This window comes from Pseudorasbora parva, chromosome 18 (assembly GCF_024679245.1).
Source record: "Pseudorasbora parva isolate DD20220531a chromosome 18, ASM2467924v1, whole genome shotgun sequence".
Classification (NCBI taxonomy): domain Eukaryota; kingdom Metazoa; phylum Chordata; class Actinopteri; order Cypriniformes; family Gobionidae; genus Pseudorasbora; species Pseudorasbora parva.
Window position 1 is genome coordinate 367,584 of NC_090189.1, and position 17,269 is coordinate 384,852.

Here is a 17,269-nt window from a genome sequence, read left to right on the forward strand (position 1 = left end):
ATAAAGTCCTTAAGAATGCACCGATGGCTTCGTCAGCCATGGGTTAACGAAAGGTAGCCGATTTAATTAGCCAATGTTTAAATATTAGCCTTAATATTTATTTCATAGGTTGATTCTTTTAAAAAGCAGCATGAGTCAGATCCGCATAGGCACTGGGTATCGTTTGGTGGAGCGGGGTCAGGCACTGGGTATCGTTTGGTGGAGCGGGGTCAGGCACTGGGTATCGTTTGGTGGAGCGGGGTCAGGCACTGAGTATCGTTTGGTGGAGCGGGGTCAGGCACTGGGTATCGTTTGGTGGAGCGGGGTCAGGCACTGGGTATCGTTTGGTGGAGCGGGGTCAGGCACTGGGTATCGTTTGGTGGAGCGGGGTCAGGCACTGAGAATCGTTTGGTGGAGCGGGGTCAGGCACTGGGTATCGTTTGGTGGAGCGGGGTCAGGCACTGGGTATCGTTTGGTGGAGCGGGGTCAGGCACTGGGTATCGTTTGGTGGAGCGGGGTCAGGCACTGGGTATCGTTTGGTGGAGCGGGGTCAAGCACTGGGTATCGTTTGGTGGAGCGGGGTCAGGCACTGGGTATCGTTTGGTGGAGCGGGGTCAGGCACTGGGTATCGTTTGGTGGAGCGGGGTCAGGCACTGGGTATCGTTTGGTGGAGCGGGGTCAGGCATTGAGTATCGTTTGGTGGAGCGGGGTCAGGCACTGAGTATCGTTTGGTGGAGCGGGGTCAGGCACTGGGTATCGTTTGGTGGAGCGGGGTCAGGCACTGGGTATCGTTTGGTGGAGCGGGGTCAGGCACTGAGTATCGTTTGGTGGAGCGGGGTCAGGCACTGGGTATCGTTTGGTGGAGCGGGGTCAGGCACTGGGTATCGTTTGGTGGAGCGGGGTCAGGCACTGGGTATCGTTTGGTGGAGCGGGGTCAGGCACTGGGTATCGTTTGGTGGAGCGGGGTCAGGCACTGGGTATCGTTTGGTGGAGCGGGGTCAGGCACTGGGTATCGTTTGGTGGAGCGGGGTCAGGCACTGGGTATCGTTTGGTGGAGCGGGGTCAGGCACTGGGTATCGTTTGGTGGAGCGGGGTCAGGCACTGGGTATCGTTTGGTGGAGCGGGGTCAGGCACTGAGTATCGTTTGGTGGAGCGGGGTCAGGCACTGGGTATCGTTTGGTGGAGCGGGGTCAGGCATTGGGTATCGTTTGGTGGAGCGGGGTCAGGCATTGAGTATCGTTTGGTGGAGCGGGGTCAGGCATTGAGTATCGTTTGGTGGAGCGGGCTCAGGCATTGAGTATCGTTTGGTGGAGCGGGGTCAGGCATTGAGTATCGTTTGGTGGAGCGGGGTCAGGCATTGAGTATCGTTTGGTGGAGCGGGGTCAGGCACTGAGTATCGTTTGGTGGAGCGGGGTCAGGCACTGAGTATCGTTTGGTGGAGCGGGGTCAGGCACTGAGTATCGTTTGGTGGAGCGGGGTCAGGCACTGAGTATCGTTTGGTGGAGCGGGGTCAGGCACTGGGTATCGTTTGGTGGAGCGAGGTCAGGCACTGAGTATCGTTTGGTGGAGCGGGGTCAGGCACTGAGTATCGTTTGGTGGAGCGGGGTCAGGCACTGAGTATCGTTTGGTGGAGCGGGGTCAGGCACTGAGTATCGTTTGGTGGAGCGGGGTCAGGCACTGAGTATCGTTTGGTGGAGCGGGGTCAGGCACTGAGTATCGTTTGGTGGAGCGGGGTCAGGCATTGAGTATCGTTTGGTGGAGCGGGGTCAGGCACTGAGTATCGTTTGGTGGAGCGGGGTCAGGCACTGAGTATCGTTTGGTGGAGCGGGGTCAGGCATTGAGTATCGTTTGGTGGAGCGGGGTCAGGCATTGAGTATCGTTTGGTAGAGCGGGGTCAGGCACTGAGTATCGTTTGGTGGAGCGGGGTCAGGCACTGAGTATCGTTTGGTGGAGCGGGGTCAGGCACTGAGTATCGTTTGGTGGAGCGGGGTCAGGCATTGAGTATCGTTTGGTAGAGCGGGGTCAGGCACTGAGTATCGTTTGGTGGAGCGGGGTCAGGCATTGAGTATTGTTTGGTGGAGCGGGGTCAGGCACTGAGTATCGTTTGGTGGAGCGGGGTCAGGCACTGAGTATCGTTTGGTGGAGCGGGGTCAGGCATTGGGTATCGTTTGGTGGAGCGGGGTCAGGCATTGAGTATCGTTTGGTGGAGCGGGGTCAGGCACTGAGTATCGTTTGGTGGAGCGGGCTCAGGCACTGAGTATCGTTTGGTGGAGCGGGGTCAGGCACTGAGTATCGTTTGGTGGAGCGGGGTCAGGCACTGAGTATCGTTTGGTGGAGCGGGGTCAGGCACTGAGTATCGTTTGGTGGAGCGGGGTCAGGCACTGAGTATCGTTTGGTGGAGCGGGGTCAGGCACTGAGTATCGTTTGGTGGAGCGGGGTCAGGCACTGAGTATCGTTTGGTGGAGCGGGGTCAGGCACTGGGTATCGTTTGGTGGAGCGGGGTCAGGCACTGAGTATCGTTTGGTGGAGCGGGGTCAGGCATTGGGTATTGTTTGGTGGAGCGGGGTCAGGCACTGAGTATCGTTTGGTGGAGCGGGGTCAGGCACTGAGTATCGTTTGGTGGAGCGGGGTCAGGCATTGGGTATTGTTTGGTGGAGCGGGGTCAGGCACTGGGTATCGTTTGGTGGAGCGGGGTCAGGCACTGAGTATCGTTTGGTGGAGCGGGGTCAGGCACTGGGTATCGTTTGGTGGAGCGGGGTCAGGCACTGGGTATCGTTTGGTGGAGCGGGGTCAGGCACTGAGTATCGTTTGGTGGAGCGGGGTCAGGCATTGGGTATTGTTTGGAATAAAGTCTTTCTTTAAAGTGAATTTTGTTTTGTTGTTCACTGAGCGCGGATTTCTAAAGTATTGACTTGAGCTTCTTAGGTAGGGTTCGGTTTCAGAGGCTAAATCAAAGTCTCAATGGCCCGAATAAAGCTCTCTGCTGCTGACTGACATATATAAACAAAACACTGTAAGTTCGCCGACTACAAAATATAATTTGAACGAGTGGATAATACAGCATCACGGTACACATTTAAGCGGTCTGTCTTAACTTTATAGTATTTTAAAGGACAAAAACAAACTTAAGCGATTGGCTTTTGACGTTGAGTCAGCCGCCACTTTTCTTTGCGCGGTCGCACACTTGGCACAGGACTTGCGACGGAACTGCAGACATGCATGAACGCGGGATGTGAGCCAATCACGAATGAGCTCTCGACTCATCTACCTGCATCGCTGAGGCCCAAACTGAACCCCGGGGCCACGGGGCCCAAACCAAACCCCCCGAAACTGAGTCCTGACGCACAGCCGAGGAGAGAGACGAGAGTTAGAGCTGAGGCGTGTTAGACACACACACTACAGTACACATACACACACACACACACACACACACACTACAGTACACATACACACACTCACACACATACAAACTACAGTACACATACACACTCGCACACTCACACACATACAAACTACAGTACAGTACACACTACAGTACACATACACACACTCGCACACTCACACACATACAAACTACAGTACACATACACACACTCGCACACTCACACACATACAAACTACAGTACAGTACACACACACTCACACTACAGTACACATACACACACACTACAGTCCACACACTCGCACATACAAACTACAGTACACACACACACTACAGTACACATACACTACAGTACACACACTCACGCCCACACATTCACACTCATACTCACACTCTCACACACACACACTACAGTACACACACTCACTCACTCTCACACATTGACACTCTCACACTACAGTACAAATACACATACACACACACACTCCAACACTCACCCACACTCTCACACACATTCACTCACACACTACAGAACAAACACACACACACTACAGTAAACACACACACACATACTCCCACTCTCACACACATTCACACTCTCACGCACTCTCTCAAACTACAGTACAGTACACACATACGCACACAACAGTACAGACACACACACACACACACTAACACCCTCTCAAAAACTTACTCTCACAATCACACACTACAGTACACACTCACTCACACTCTACAGTACACACACACATTCACACTCACTCATACACACACACACACTACAGTACACACACTCACTCCCGAACTCTCACACACTCACGCACTCTCTCAAACTACAGTACACACACACAAACACACAAAACAGTACACAAATACACACTACAGTACACACACATTCACAACCTCATATTCACACTCACATTCACACTCACACTCTCTCACTCACTCACACACACACTCATTCACACTCACCCGCGCTACCGGATCCGAAACCGAAGCCCGTGGACGCGGACGTCGTGGTCGCGGCTCCGAAGCCAGTGCCAGAAAGACCTGTAACCATGACAACAGCTTGTGACCGCCTGTAACCATGACAACAGTTTCCACATAACGGTGCAGGTGCAAAGGAATGCCCGGCACACGCGTGTGGTAAAGCACTTATAATGACGAACATTACATCCGGTGGTCGGCATCTCCTTTAGGACCTCAAGCGATCCAAAACTGCTTTTAATAGGTACTCTCTTTAGTGCCTGATTACAATTCCTACAAGATAGTGTTATTATATAAATACCGTACGTTATAATATATATATAAGTCAGTATTAGCATAGCACACAGATAAGCCTGATAGCTGAGTTCATCTTTGACGATTAATCAGTGATTTAATGATGTTTGATGGAGGACAGCCCAAACGTTCCCCACTGTGAGTCTGGAGTCGCTAGCTCAATCCCTCGAGCGCTGATCCTCCAGATCCGCCAATGCCGCCATTTTGTGCAATGAAAATGTTCCCGCCAAAAATACTTCTTAGACAGTTTGTTCAATTTTCATGGAAATTTTACCAGATCACCTTCTACATTTCCACAACTGTTTATTTCACACCAACATTATTAATTGTTCTGCATCTGCGAGAGTGTGGGCGGGCTTTAGATATCGCGACTGTACTTCCTACTCTACTTCCTGCGCTCTACTGCGCAGACTCGGTCCCAAGATGTCCGCGCCGTGCAGGCCGCCTGAAAGCTTCAAATCTGCCAAGCGGAAACGGATGATGTCGAGTCGTCCATATTTTTTTATGGTCTATGGTTCAGACCGATCTTGGAACATGTCATCCTAAGCATGACCCGAGGCTGCCTGCAGTGTTCCAGCACAGCGCCACCTACTGGTCAGGAGATATGAACACTTATGCTTATAATTACTGATTAGTTGCCCAGAAATCAAACACCTACATCATGCAGATTACGTTCAATTTGTTTTATGCACTAATATGTTTTCGTCCGCACTATATACTAAGCTTTGCGCAATTTAAATTAATATTATTTGTATATAGCTACCTAGGATAATCATAAACTGGCAGGGGGGACCCGATTTGCCATGACACCGGATTCATATTACACACACACACACACACACACACACACACACACTCAAATAGAACACACTGTTTTAGCGGTCGTGAAGTAATTAACGTTACATGTTTAAAATAAGCTCCTAAGTTACTCAAGGTGTGTGACTTCAGAAGTTCAGAGAGCTCAACAGCTAATGCTAATGTTGTGGCGATTAGCGGATGAATATGACGCGCTGTTTGTTGTTGTTAAACCGCCGACACAAACGAAGCGAACGAGGATTTACATGAGAAGCCTGGAGTCCCTTCATCATCATACATTATATCATAATACACCAATAAGTGCACAAAACCTCTAATAACACACTAATGAGACGCGTCTCGCGGTGAGCAGCCGCCCCGATCGCTCAACGATAACAGTTTTCAGTGATGTATCATTTAATTTATATATTGGACAGCTTTTGAGATGAAACTATGAATGTTTATCGGGATCTAATGATATAGTTAAAGTTAACTCACTCGCGCTGCCTGCCGCGCCGCCGAAGTTGAACGCCATTTTCCGGTCCTGCCGCGATACAGTCCGACCGGAAACGAGAACCAAGAGCAAGCGGTTCCGACGTGCAGCGCAAGCCACACACACACTCATTCCTCATTCAGCAGCGAGATATTCAATGTTATCATCAGGAGATACCGCTCTACTGTAGCACAACGTAAATACACGCTGATCGTAATGTTTGTCATTGTGTTTTTGTCTTATGTAACGCGAGAATGATGATGTCACACACACGCTTGTTTTTTATGAGAACTCTCCATCGGCGTAATGTTTTTATACTGTACAAACCCCTATCCCCTTACACTGCCCCTAAACCTACCCATCACACACACACACACACACACACTGCCCCTAAACCTACACATCACACACACACACACACAGCCCCTAAACCTACCCATCACACACACACACACACAGCCCCTAAACCTACCCATCACACACACACACACACAGCCCCTAAACCTACACATCACACACACACACACACACTGCCCCTAAACCTACACATCACACACACACACACACACTGCCCCTAAACCTACACATCACACACACACACACACACTGCCCCTAAACCTACCCATCACACACACACACACACACACACACACACACACTGCCCCTAACCCATCTCTCACACTCACACTCTCACACACACACACACACACACATTCTGCATTTTTACTTTCTCATAAAAACTCCTCCTGTGTGATTTATAAGCCTTTTGTAAAGTGGGGCCATGGGTAATGTCCTCATATTTCACCCTCTCCTGTAATACCTGTGTCATACCCATGGCATTATACACATTTGGGTCCTCATATGTCACACACACACACACACATAGGTCATGCTCTGGTTAAAATCACTAATTTCTCTGGATTTAAACGTTCTTGGAAACATTTGGGATAATGTACACAAGTCAACAAAATAAATAACAGCGTTTTGGTTTTTCTATATTTTAATCCCAGAATTATACACACTGTGCCTTTATCTTTCGAACCGTCCATGTTGATAGTTATCGTCATAATCTTGTGTAGTGATGAACAACGAATCAACACATCTTTAAACATTCATAAAAAGCTTTATTAACATGGCATCGATTACAAACGAGCATGAGATAAACGAGTGTGAGGATGATGAGCATCATCGCAGGCCTTTGCGCTTCATCAGCGTCTTCTTCTTGAGCTCGGTCAGCCGCTGCTTCTTCTTCTTCCTGTCGGGTCGCGGTTCCGGAGCCTCCAGCTCGACCTCCAGCGCTTTGGGCTCCGCCGGGGTCACGAACACGTCGTCCGTCACGTCCTGTGTTATCACTTCCTTCTCCTCGGTGCGCTTCCCCTTCCGGATCTCCTTCACCATCTGCCGCTCTTTCAGCCGGGCGGCCGTGGCCAGGCGGATCATGCGGCGGTGCTGGACACACACACACACACACACACACACAGTTTTTGTGAACTGTGGGGACTCTCCATAGGCGTAATGGTTTTTATACTGTACAAACCGTATTTTCTATCCCCTTACACTGCCCCTAAACCTACCCATCACACACACACACACACACACACACACACACACACAGCCACACACAGCCTCTAAACCTACCCATCACACACACACACACACACACACACACACACACAGCCCCTAAACCTACCCATCAGACACACACACACACACACACTGCCCCTAAACCTACCCATCACACACACACACACACACACACACACTGCCCCTAAACCTACCCATCACACACACACACACACACACACACACACACACACACACACACACACACACACAGCCCCTAAACCTACCCATCACACACACACACTCACTGCCCCTAAACCTACCCATCACACACACACAGCATCAGTGTAAAGAGCAGGACCCCGGTGTGTGTGTGTGTGTGTTTGTGTGTGTGTGTGTAACTCTTACCATGTTGGGCGATTGGAAATGCGGGTTCTCGAAGAGCGTGGGTCCGCCGAAGCTTCCCTGGAAGATTTTGATGAGGTTCAGAACGAAACGAGGCCCGATCTCCACCAGAGACGCGTCCTCTTCAATGATCTGTGGACGAGAGCAGAGCATGAGCGCGTGCACACACACACACACACACACACACACACACACACACACACACACACACACACACACACACACACACACACACACGAGGCGGCGTCACCTGATAGTTCCTGAACCAGACTCTGTTGTCCGCGATGCTGAAGGTGAACACATGATCCACGAACGGCTGACTCTTGGGGTGATACTGAGGCGTGGAGAAGACCTGACACACACACACACACACACACACACACACACACACACACACACACACACACACACAATTATCAACAATACACTCGCGGTGCGTATCACTATATCTTAAGCCAAAATAAAGATTTTTTTTAAATATACTTTATATTTATTATTAAAATATTATTATAATAATGGTTATGATCAGGACCCACAATGTGACGTTCAGAAGAACTCTATAGCGCCAATCGCTTTACGTCGCCCGCACGTCATCGCACCGTTTACGTCGCCCGTACGTCATCGTATCGTTTACGTCGCCCGCACGTCATCGCACCGTTTACGTCTCCCGCACGTCATCGCACCGCTTGCGTCGCCCGCACGTCATCGCACCGCTTGCGTCGCCCGCACGTCATCGCACCGCTTGCGTCGCCCGCACGTCATCGTATCGTTTACGTCGCCCGCACGTCATCGCACCGCTTGCGTCGCCCGCACGTCATCGCACCGCTTGCGTCGCCCGCACGTCATCGCACCGCTTGCGTCGCCCGCACGTCATCGTATCGTTTACGTCTCCCGTACGTCATCGTATCGTTTACGTCGCCCGCACGTCATCGCACCGCTTGCGTCGCCCGCACGTCATCGTATCGTTTACGTCAACCGTACGTCATCGTATCGTTTACGTCTCCCGTACGTCATCGTATCGTTTACGTGAACCGTACGTCATCGCACCGTTTACGTCGCCCGCACGTCATCGTATCGTTTACGTCTCCCGTACGTCATCGTATCGTTTACGTCAACCGTACGTCATCGTATCGTTTACGTCTCCCGTACGTCATCGTATCGTTTACGTCAACCGTACGTCATCGTATCGTTTACATCTCCCGTACGTCATCGTATCGTTTACGTCAACCGTACGTCATCGTATCGTTTACGTCGCCCGCACGTCATCGCATCGTTTACGTCAACCGTACGTCATCGTATCGTTTACGTCACCCGCACATCATCGTATCGTTTACGTCACCCACACATCATCGTATCGTTTACGTCACCCGCACATCATCGTATCGTTTACGTCGCCCGCACGTCATCGTATCGTTTACGCCGCCCGTACATCATCGTATCGTTTACGTCAACCGTACGTCATCGTATCGTTTACGTCTCCCGTACGTCATCGTATCGTTTACGTCACCCGTACATCATCGTATCGTTTACGTCAACCGTACGTCATCGTATCGTTTACGTCTCCCGTACGTCATCGTATCGTTTACGTCACCCGTACATCATCGTATCGTTTACGTCAACCGTACGTCATCGTATCGTTTACGCCGCCCGTACATCATCGTATCGTTTACGTCACCCGCACGTCATCGCACCGTTTACGTCGCCCGCACGTCATCGTATCGTTTACGTCTCCCGTACGTCATCGTATCGTTTACGTCACCCGCACATCATCGTATCGTTTACGTCAACCGTACGTCATCGTATCGTTTACGTCTCCCGTACGTCATCGTATCGTTTACGTCGCCCGCACGTCATCGTATCGTTTACGTCTCCCGTACGTCATCGTATCGTTTACGTCAACCGTACGTCATCGTATCGTTTACGTCACCCGCACATCATCGTATCGTTTACGTCGCCCGCACGTCATCGTATCGTTTACGTCTCCCGTACGTCATCGTATCGTATACGTCAACCGTACGTCATCGTATCGTTTACGTCACCCGCACATCATCGTATCGTTTACGTCACCCGTACATCATCGTATCGTTTACGTCACCCGTACATCATCGTATCGTTTACGTCTCCCGTACGTCATCGTATCGTTTACGTCGCCCGCACGTCATCGTATCGTTTACGTCACCCGTACGTCATCGTATCGTTTACGTCACCCGTACATCATCGTATCGTTTACGTCACCCGTACATCATCGTATCGTTTACGTCACCCGTACATCATCGTATCGTTTACGTCACCCGCACGTCATCGTATCGTTTACGTCGCCCGCACGTCATCGTATCGTTTACGCCGCCCGTACATCATCGTATCGTTTACGTCGCCCGCACGTCATCGTATCGTTTACGTCTCCCGTACGTCATCGTATCGTATACGTCAACCGTACGTCATCGTATCGTTTACGTCACCCGCACATCATCGTATCGTTTACGTCACCCGTACATCATCGTATCGTTTACGTCACCCGTACATCATCGTATCGTTTACGTCTCCCGTACGTCATCGTATCGTTTACGTCGCCCGCACGTCATCGTATCGTTTACGTCACCCGTACGTCATCGTATCGTTTACGTCACCCGTACATCATCGTATCGTTTACGTCACCCGTACATCATCGTATCGTTTACGTCACCCGTACATCATCGTATCGTTTACGTCACCCGCACGTCATCGTATCGTTTACGTCTCCCGTACGACATCGTATCGTTTACGCCGCCCGTACGTCATCGTATCGTTTACGTGAACCGTACGTTATCGCACCGTTTACGTCGCCCGCACGTCATCGTATCGTTTACGTGAACCGTACATCATCGTATCGTTTACGTCACCCGTACGTCATCGTATCGTTTACGTCTCCCGTACGACATCGTATCGTTTACGTCGCCCGCACGTCATCGTATCGTTTACGTCTCCCGTACGTCATCGTATCGTTTACGTCACCCGCACGTCATCGTATCGTTTACGTCACCCGCACGTCATCGTATCGTTTACGTCTCCCGTACGTCATCGTATCGTTTAAGTCGCCCGTACATCATCGTATCGTTTACGTCGCCCGCACGTCATCGTATCGTTTACGTCTCCCGTACGACATCGTATCGTTTACGTCGCCCGCACGTCATCGTATCGTTTACGTCTCCCGTACGTCATCGTATCGTTTACGTCAACCGTACGTCATCGTATCGTTTACGTCACCCGTACATCATCGTATCGTTTACGTCACCCGCACGTCATCGTATCGTTTACGTGAACCGTACGTCATCGCACCGTTTACGTCACCCGTACGTCATCGTATCGTTTACGTGAACCGTACGTCATCGCACCGTTTACGTCACCCGTACGTCATCGTATCGTTTACGTGAACCGTACGTCATCGCACCGTTTACGTCACCCGTACGTCATCGTATCGTTTACGTGAACCGTACGTCATCGCACCGTTTACGTCACCCGTACATCATCGTATCGTTTACGTCACCCGCACGTCATCGTATCGTTTACGTGAACCGTACGTCATCGCACCGTTTACGTCACCCGTACGTCATCGTATCGTTTACGTGAACCGTACGTCATCGCACCGTTTACGTCACCCGTACGTCATCGTATCGTTTACGTCACCCGCACATCATCGTATCGTTTACGTCACCCGCACGTCATCGTATCGTTTACGTGAACCGTACGTCATCGCACCGTTTACGTCACCCGTACGTCATCGCACCGTTTACGTCACCCGTACGTCATCGTATCGTTTACGTGAACCGTACGTCATCGCACCGTTTACGTCGCCCGCACGTCATCGTATCGTTTACGTGAACCGTACATCATCGTATCGTTTACGTCACCCGTACATCATCGTATCGTTTACGTCACCCGTACATCATCGTATCGTTTACGTCACCCGTACATCATCGTATCGTTTACGTGAACCGTACATCATCGTATCGTTTACGTGAACCGTACGTTATCGCACCGTTTACGTCGCCCGCACGTCATCGTATCGTTTACGTGAACCGTACGTCATCGTATCGTTTACGTCACCCGTACGTCATCGTATCGTTTACGTGAACCGTACGTCATCGCACCGTTTACGTCGCCCGCACGTCATCGTATCGTTTACGTCTCCCGTACGTCATCGTATCGTTTACGTCACCCGTACGTCATCGCACCGTTTACGTCGCCCGCACGTCATCGTATCGTTTACGTCTCCCGTACGTCATCGTATCGTTTACGTCAACCGTACGTCATCGTATCGTTTACGTCAACCGTACGTCATCGTATCGTTTACGTCAACCGTACGTCATCGTATCGTTTACGTCACCCATACATCATCATATCGTTATATCGCGAGATCTCCGTTAACTAACTCTCGTTACACTCCCACATCTCACACGATTATTTGAGCACAAACTGTTGGAAGATTATAACAAATGAGGAAATAAACCTGAGTGAAGAGTTCCTTCAGCAGCGCGTAATGAGGCTCAGTGTCGAATTTCTGTGAAGTGAAAAGAACACAATCTTCATCATCATCATCATCAATCAATCAATCAATCAACTTTATTTATATAGCGCTTTTACAATCACGATTGTGTCAAAGCAGCTTCACAGTGTCAAACAGGATAATATTGCGACAAAATTAGATTTGGCTGTACAGTCGTACTGGAGAAAACAGTGATGTTATCAGCTTATTTTAATTTATCATATAGCGACAATGTTGGCAGATCAGTATTATAGTTTATAGAATTAAATAAGACCTAATTCATATATTTTATTTGTATAATAAGTTGAATAACTTTAATCATATTTTTAGTGTCCCCAACTGAGCAAGCCAAGCCAAAGGCGACAGTGGCAAGGAACCAAAACTCCATCAGGGCGTGATGGAGAAAAATAAACCTTGGAGAAACCAGACTCAGTCGGGGTGCCAGTTCTCCTCTGGCCTATTAACACACCGTGTAAGATTATTATTCTGGCAACCTTACAGGTCGGAAATCATATTAGATTGGAATATTCAAAATTTTCAGGGTATCACGGAAGAGACAGATTTATTTAGGATGGGGCGTCAATTACACAAGAGTATGAATACATGAAAGATCGGAATTATTGCGCCGAAGACGGGTTTTTCACCATCATCACCATCTTCATCACCATCCCCATCATCATCACCACCATCATCACCATCCCCATCATCATCACCACCACCATCATCACCATCCCCATCATCACTACCATCCCCATCATCATCACCATCATCACCACCATCCCCATCATCATCACTACCACCATCACCACTACCACCATCACCACCACCACCATCATCATCACCACCATATCACATCATCTCCATCACATCACCTCCATCACATCACCATCCCCACCATCATCATCACCATCATCACCACTATCCCCATCATCATCACTACCACCATCACCACCATCTCCATCACATCACCTCCATCACATCACCATCATCACATCAACACCACATCACCATCATCACATCACCACCATCACATCACCTCCATCACATCACCTCCATTACATCACCTCCATCACATCACCATCATCACATCACCATCATCACATCACCACCATCACATCACCTCCATCACATCACCATCATCACATCACCATCATCACATCACCATCATCACATCACCACCATCACATCACCTCCATCACATCACCATCATCACATCACCATCATCACCACATCACCATCACCACCACATCACCACCACAGTCACCACCACCGTCATCACCACCGTCATCACCACCACATCACCATCACCACCGTCATCACCACCGTCATCACCACCGTCATCACCACCGTCATCATCACCACCACCACCACCACATCACCATCTTCACCACCATCATCATCCTCATCATCAGATGTGTGCTGCACTCACCGGGTCGAAGGACAGCAGAGGTCTGGAGCCTTTCAGGCAGTTCCCCGTCATCTTCAGCTCCGCCAGCGTATGAACTATAAACACACAAGCCATCTGCAGTCAGCCAATCACAACACAGCTCATTTACATACAGGACTCTTAAAGGAACAGCAAACACCGCTGGTTTGATTATAGAGAGAAATGATCACGACTGCGTGAATCGTTTATTAGCCGTACCGTTCTGAACCAGAAACTTGGCCGAAGGTCCCTGAGGGACGTTTGAGATCCTGTAACAGAAGAACAGGCAAACTCAATCTCAGCACATATACACTCTCTCTCTCTCTCTGTGTGTGTGTGTGTATGTGTGTGTGTGTGTGTGTGTGTGTGTGTTTCCTCACCACATGTAAAGGTCCTGTTTCTTCTTGGCCTCAAAGAAGATGCACTTGTTGCAGTTCTTGATCTCACACACCTGAAACACACGCGGTGAGACTCAGAGCTCTGAGGAATAAACTCTAGACACTGACTGAGTTAGTCTGACGTACCTCGTTCACCACGAACAGCTTGTCTTTCCGGTCCATTTTGGTGTCTGTAAGAAAGCACAGAGCGAGTGGTCAGAAGCTGCTGGTGTCGGCCGGTCTGAGGCGGTTTGAGCCAGTCTGAGGCGGTTTAAGGAGATCTGAGGCGGGTTAAGGAGATCTGAGGCGGGTTAGGGAGATCTGAGGCGGGTTAGGGAGATCTGAGGCGGGTTAGGGAGATCTGAGGCGGGTTAAGGAGATCTGAGGCGGTTTAAGGAGATCTGAGGCGGTTTAAGGAGATCTGAGGCGGTTTAAGGAGATCTGAGGCGGGTTAAGGAGATCTGAGGCGGGTTAAGGAGATCTGAGGCGGTTTAAGGAGATCTGAGGCGGTTTAAGGAGATCTGAGGCGGGTTAAGGAGATCTGAGGCGGGTTAAGGAGATCTGAGGCGGTTTAAGGAGATCTGAGGTGGGTTAAGGAGATCTGAGGCGGGTTAAGGAGATCTGAGGCGGGTTAAGGAGATCTGAGGCGGGTTAAGGAGATCTGAGGCGGTTTGGCGGTTTAAGGAGATCTGAGGCGGGTTAAGGAGATCTGAGGCGGGTTAAGGAGATCTGAGGCGGGTTAAGGAGATCTGAGGCGGGTTAAGGAGATCTGAGGTGGTTTGGCGGGTTAAGGAGATCTGAGGCGGTTTAAGGAGATCTGAGGCGGGTTAAGGAGATCTGAGGCGGGTTAAGGAGATCTGAGGCGGTTTAAGGAGATCTGAGGCGGGTTAAGGAGATCTGAGGCGGGTTAAGGAGATCTGAGGTGGGTTAAGGAGATCTGAGGCGGTTTAAGGAGATCTGAGGCGGGTTAAGGAGATCTGAGGCGGGTTAAGGAGATCTGAGGTGGGTTAAGGAGATCTGAGGTGGGTTAAGGAGATCTGAGGTGGTTTGGCGGTTTAAGGAGATCTGAGGCGGGTTAAGGAGATCTGAGGCGGTTTAAGGAGATCTGAGGCGGTTTAAGGAGATCTGAGGCGGGTTAAGGAGATCTGAGGCGGGTTAAGGAGATCTGAGGCGGGTTAAGGAGATCTGAGGCGGTTTAAGGAGATCTGAGGTGGGTTAAGGAGATCTGAGGCGGGTTAAGGAGATCTGAGGCGGGTTAAGGAGATCTGAGGCGGGTTAAGGAGATCTGAGGCGGTTTGGCGGTTTAAGGAGATCTGAGGCGGGTTAAGGAGATCTGAGGCGGGTTAAGGAGATCTGAGGCGGGTTAAGGAGATCTGAGGCGGGTTAAGGAGATCTGAGGTGGTTTGGCGGGTTAAGGAGATCTGAGGCGGTTTAAGGAGATCTGAGGCGGGTTAAGGAGATCTGAGGCGGGTTAAGGAGATCTGAGGCGGTTTAAGGAGATCTGAGGCGGGTTAAGGAGATCTGAGGCGGGTTAAGGAGATCTGAGGTGGGTTAAGGAGATCTGAGGCGGTTTAAGGAGATCTGAGGCGGGTTAAGGAGATCTGAGGCGGGTTAAGGAGATCTGAGGTGGGTTAAGGAGATCTGAGGTGGGTTAAGGAGATCTGAGGTGGTTTGGCGGTTTAAGGAGATCTGAGGCGGGTTAAGGAGATCTGAGGCGGGTTAAGGAGATCTGAGGCGGGTTAAGGAGATCTGAGGCGGTTTAAGGAGATCTGAGGCGGGTTAGGGAGATCTGAGGCGGGTTAGGGAGATCTGAGGCGGTTTAAGGAGATCTGAGGCGGTTTAAGGAGATCTGAGGCGGGTTAAGGAGATCAGAGGCGGGTTAAGGAGATCTGAGGCGGGTTAAGGAGATCTGAGGCGGGTTAAGGAGATCTGAGGCGGGTTAAGGAGATCTGAGGCGGGTTAAGGAGATCAGAGGCGGTTTAAGGAGATCTGAGGCGGGCTAAGGAGATCTGAGGCGGGCTAAGGAGATCTGAGGCGGTTTAAGGAGATCTGAGGCGGTTTAAGGAGATCTGAGGCGGTTTAAGGAGATCTGAGGCGGTTTAAGGAGATCTGAGGCGGTTTAAGGAGATCTGAGGCGGTTTAAGGAGATCTGAGGCGGTTTAAGGAGATCTGAGGCGGGTTAAGGAGATCTGAGGCGGGTTAAGGAGATCTGAGGCGGGTTAAGGAGATACGAGGCGGGTTAAGGAGATCTGAGGCGGGTTAAGGAGATCTGAGGCGGGTTAAGGAGATCTGAGGCGGGTTAAGGAGATCTGAGGCGGGTTAAGGAGATCTGAGGCGGGTTAAGGAGATCTGAGGCGTGGTCTAAGGCGGTCTCACCGGCTTTGCTGTGCGGCATCATGGTCTTCAGGTCCTGCATCAGGTGTCTCGTCCTGAAGCTGATCCCGCGCGAGGAGAACACCAGGACTCGCTCTTTATTCGTCCATTTCCCCTGAAGAACCAACAGTCACAACAACACATGAAACAAAACACACATTGGACCACACACACAAACAAACACGCACGCACGCACACACACACACACACACAGTCACGTGATGAGCATGTAGACTACTGTGAACACTCTCTGTTATTTTCCGTGTCATACAGTCAGTCTCAGCATTATTACAGGTTAAACACATACACACACACACACACACACACACACACACACACACACACACACACACACACACACACAGACTGAAGTGAACGTGCTTCTCACCGCGCTGACGGGCGGCGGGACGCTGATGATGTTCTCGCGAGAGTCCGCGCTCGCTCCTTCATTATCTACAGTAAATGACACCGTCTTCGGCTTTCTCTCGGCCTGTGGGCTTTTGTTGCTGTTTAATTTCGCTCTCTTCGCCTTGGTCTGCGCTGATCTCTCCGCTGCACGTTTCCCTCTGCGCGCCGCCATCTTTCTAACACACGTCAGCGGAAGCGGAAATGGACGGACCAAACTGGGTGAACAAGACGCGATGAACTGTGAGTTGAATGAGGAGGCGGTGGA

The 17,269-nt window shown here is 50.4% G+C and overlaps 2 protein-coding genes across 2 annotated transcripts in view; both read right to left on the minus strand.

Moving 5' to 3' along the window:
- Window positions 1-6,077, minus strand: part of nup54 (nucleoporin 54) — a 23,376-nt gene extending 17,299 nt beyond the window's left edge. The window contains exons 1-3 of the mRNA XM_067424560.1: window positions 5,936-6,077; window positions 4,334-4,411; window positions 3,248-3,316 (exon numbers count right to left, since the gene is read on the minus strand). Coding sequence (XP_067280661.1) covers window positions 3,248-3,316; window positions 4,334-4,411; window positions 5,936-6,062 — 274 coding nt within the window. The 5' untranslated portion in view covers window positions 6,063-6,077. The remainder of the gene's footprint in view (window positions 1-3,247; window positions 3,317-4,333; window positions 4,412-5,935) is intronic.
- Window positions 6,078-7,033: 956 nt separating this feature from the next.
- bxdc2 (brix domain containing 2) lies at window positions 7,034-17,269 on the minus strand. Its single transcript, XM_067422977.1, has 10 exons — window positions 16,985-17,269; window positions 16,600-16,711; window positions 14,371-14,414; window positions 14,227-14,297; window positions 14,066-14,115; window positions 13,850-13,923; window positions 12,385-12,435; window positions 8,149-8,250; window positions 7,902-8,030; window positions 7,034-7,379 (listed from the first exon to the last, which is right to left on the minus strand). The coding sequence occupies exons 1-10, from the start codon at window positions 17,174-17,176 to the stop codon at window positions 7,116-7,118; spliced, it is 1,089 nt and encodes a 362-aa protein (XP_067279078.1). The 5' UTR covers window positions 17,177-17,269; the 3' UTR covers window positions 7,034-7,115.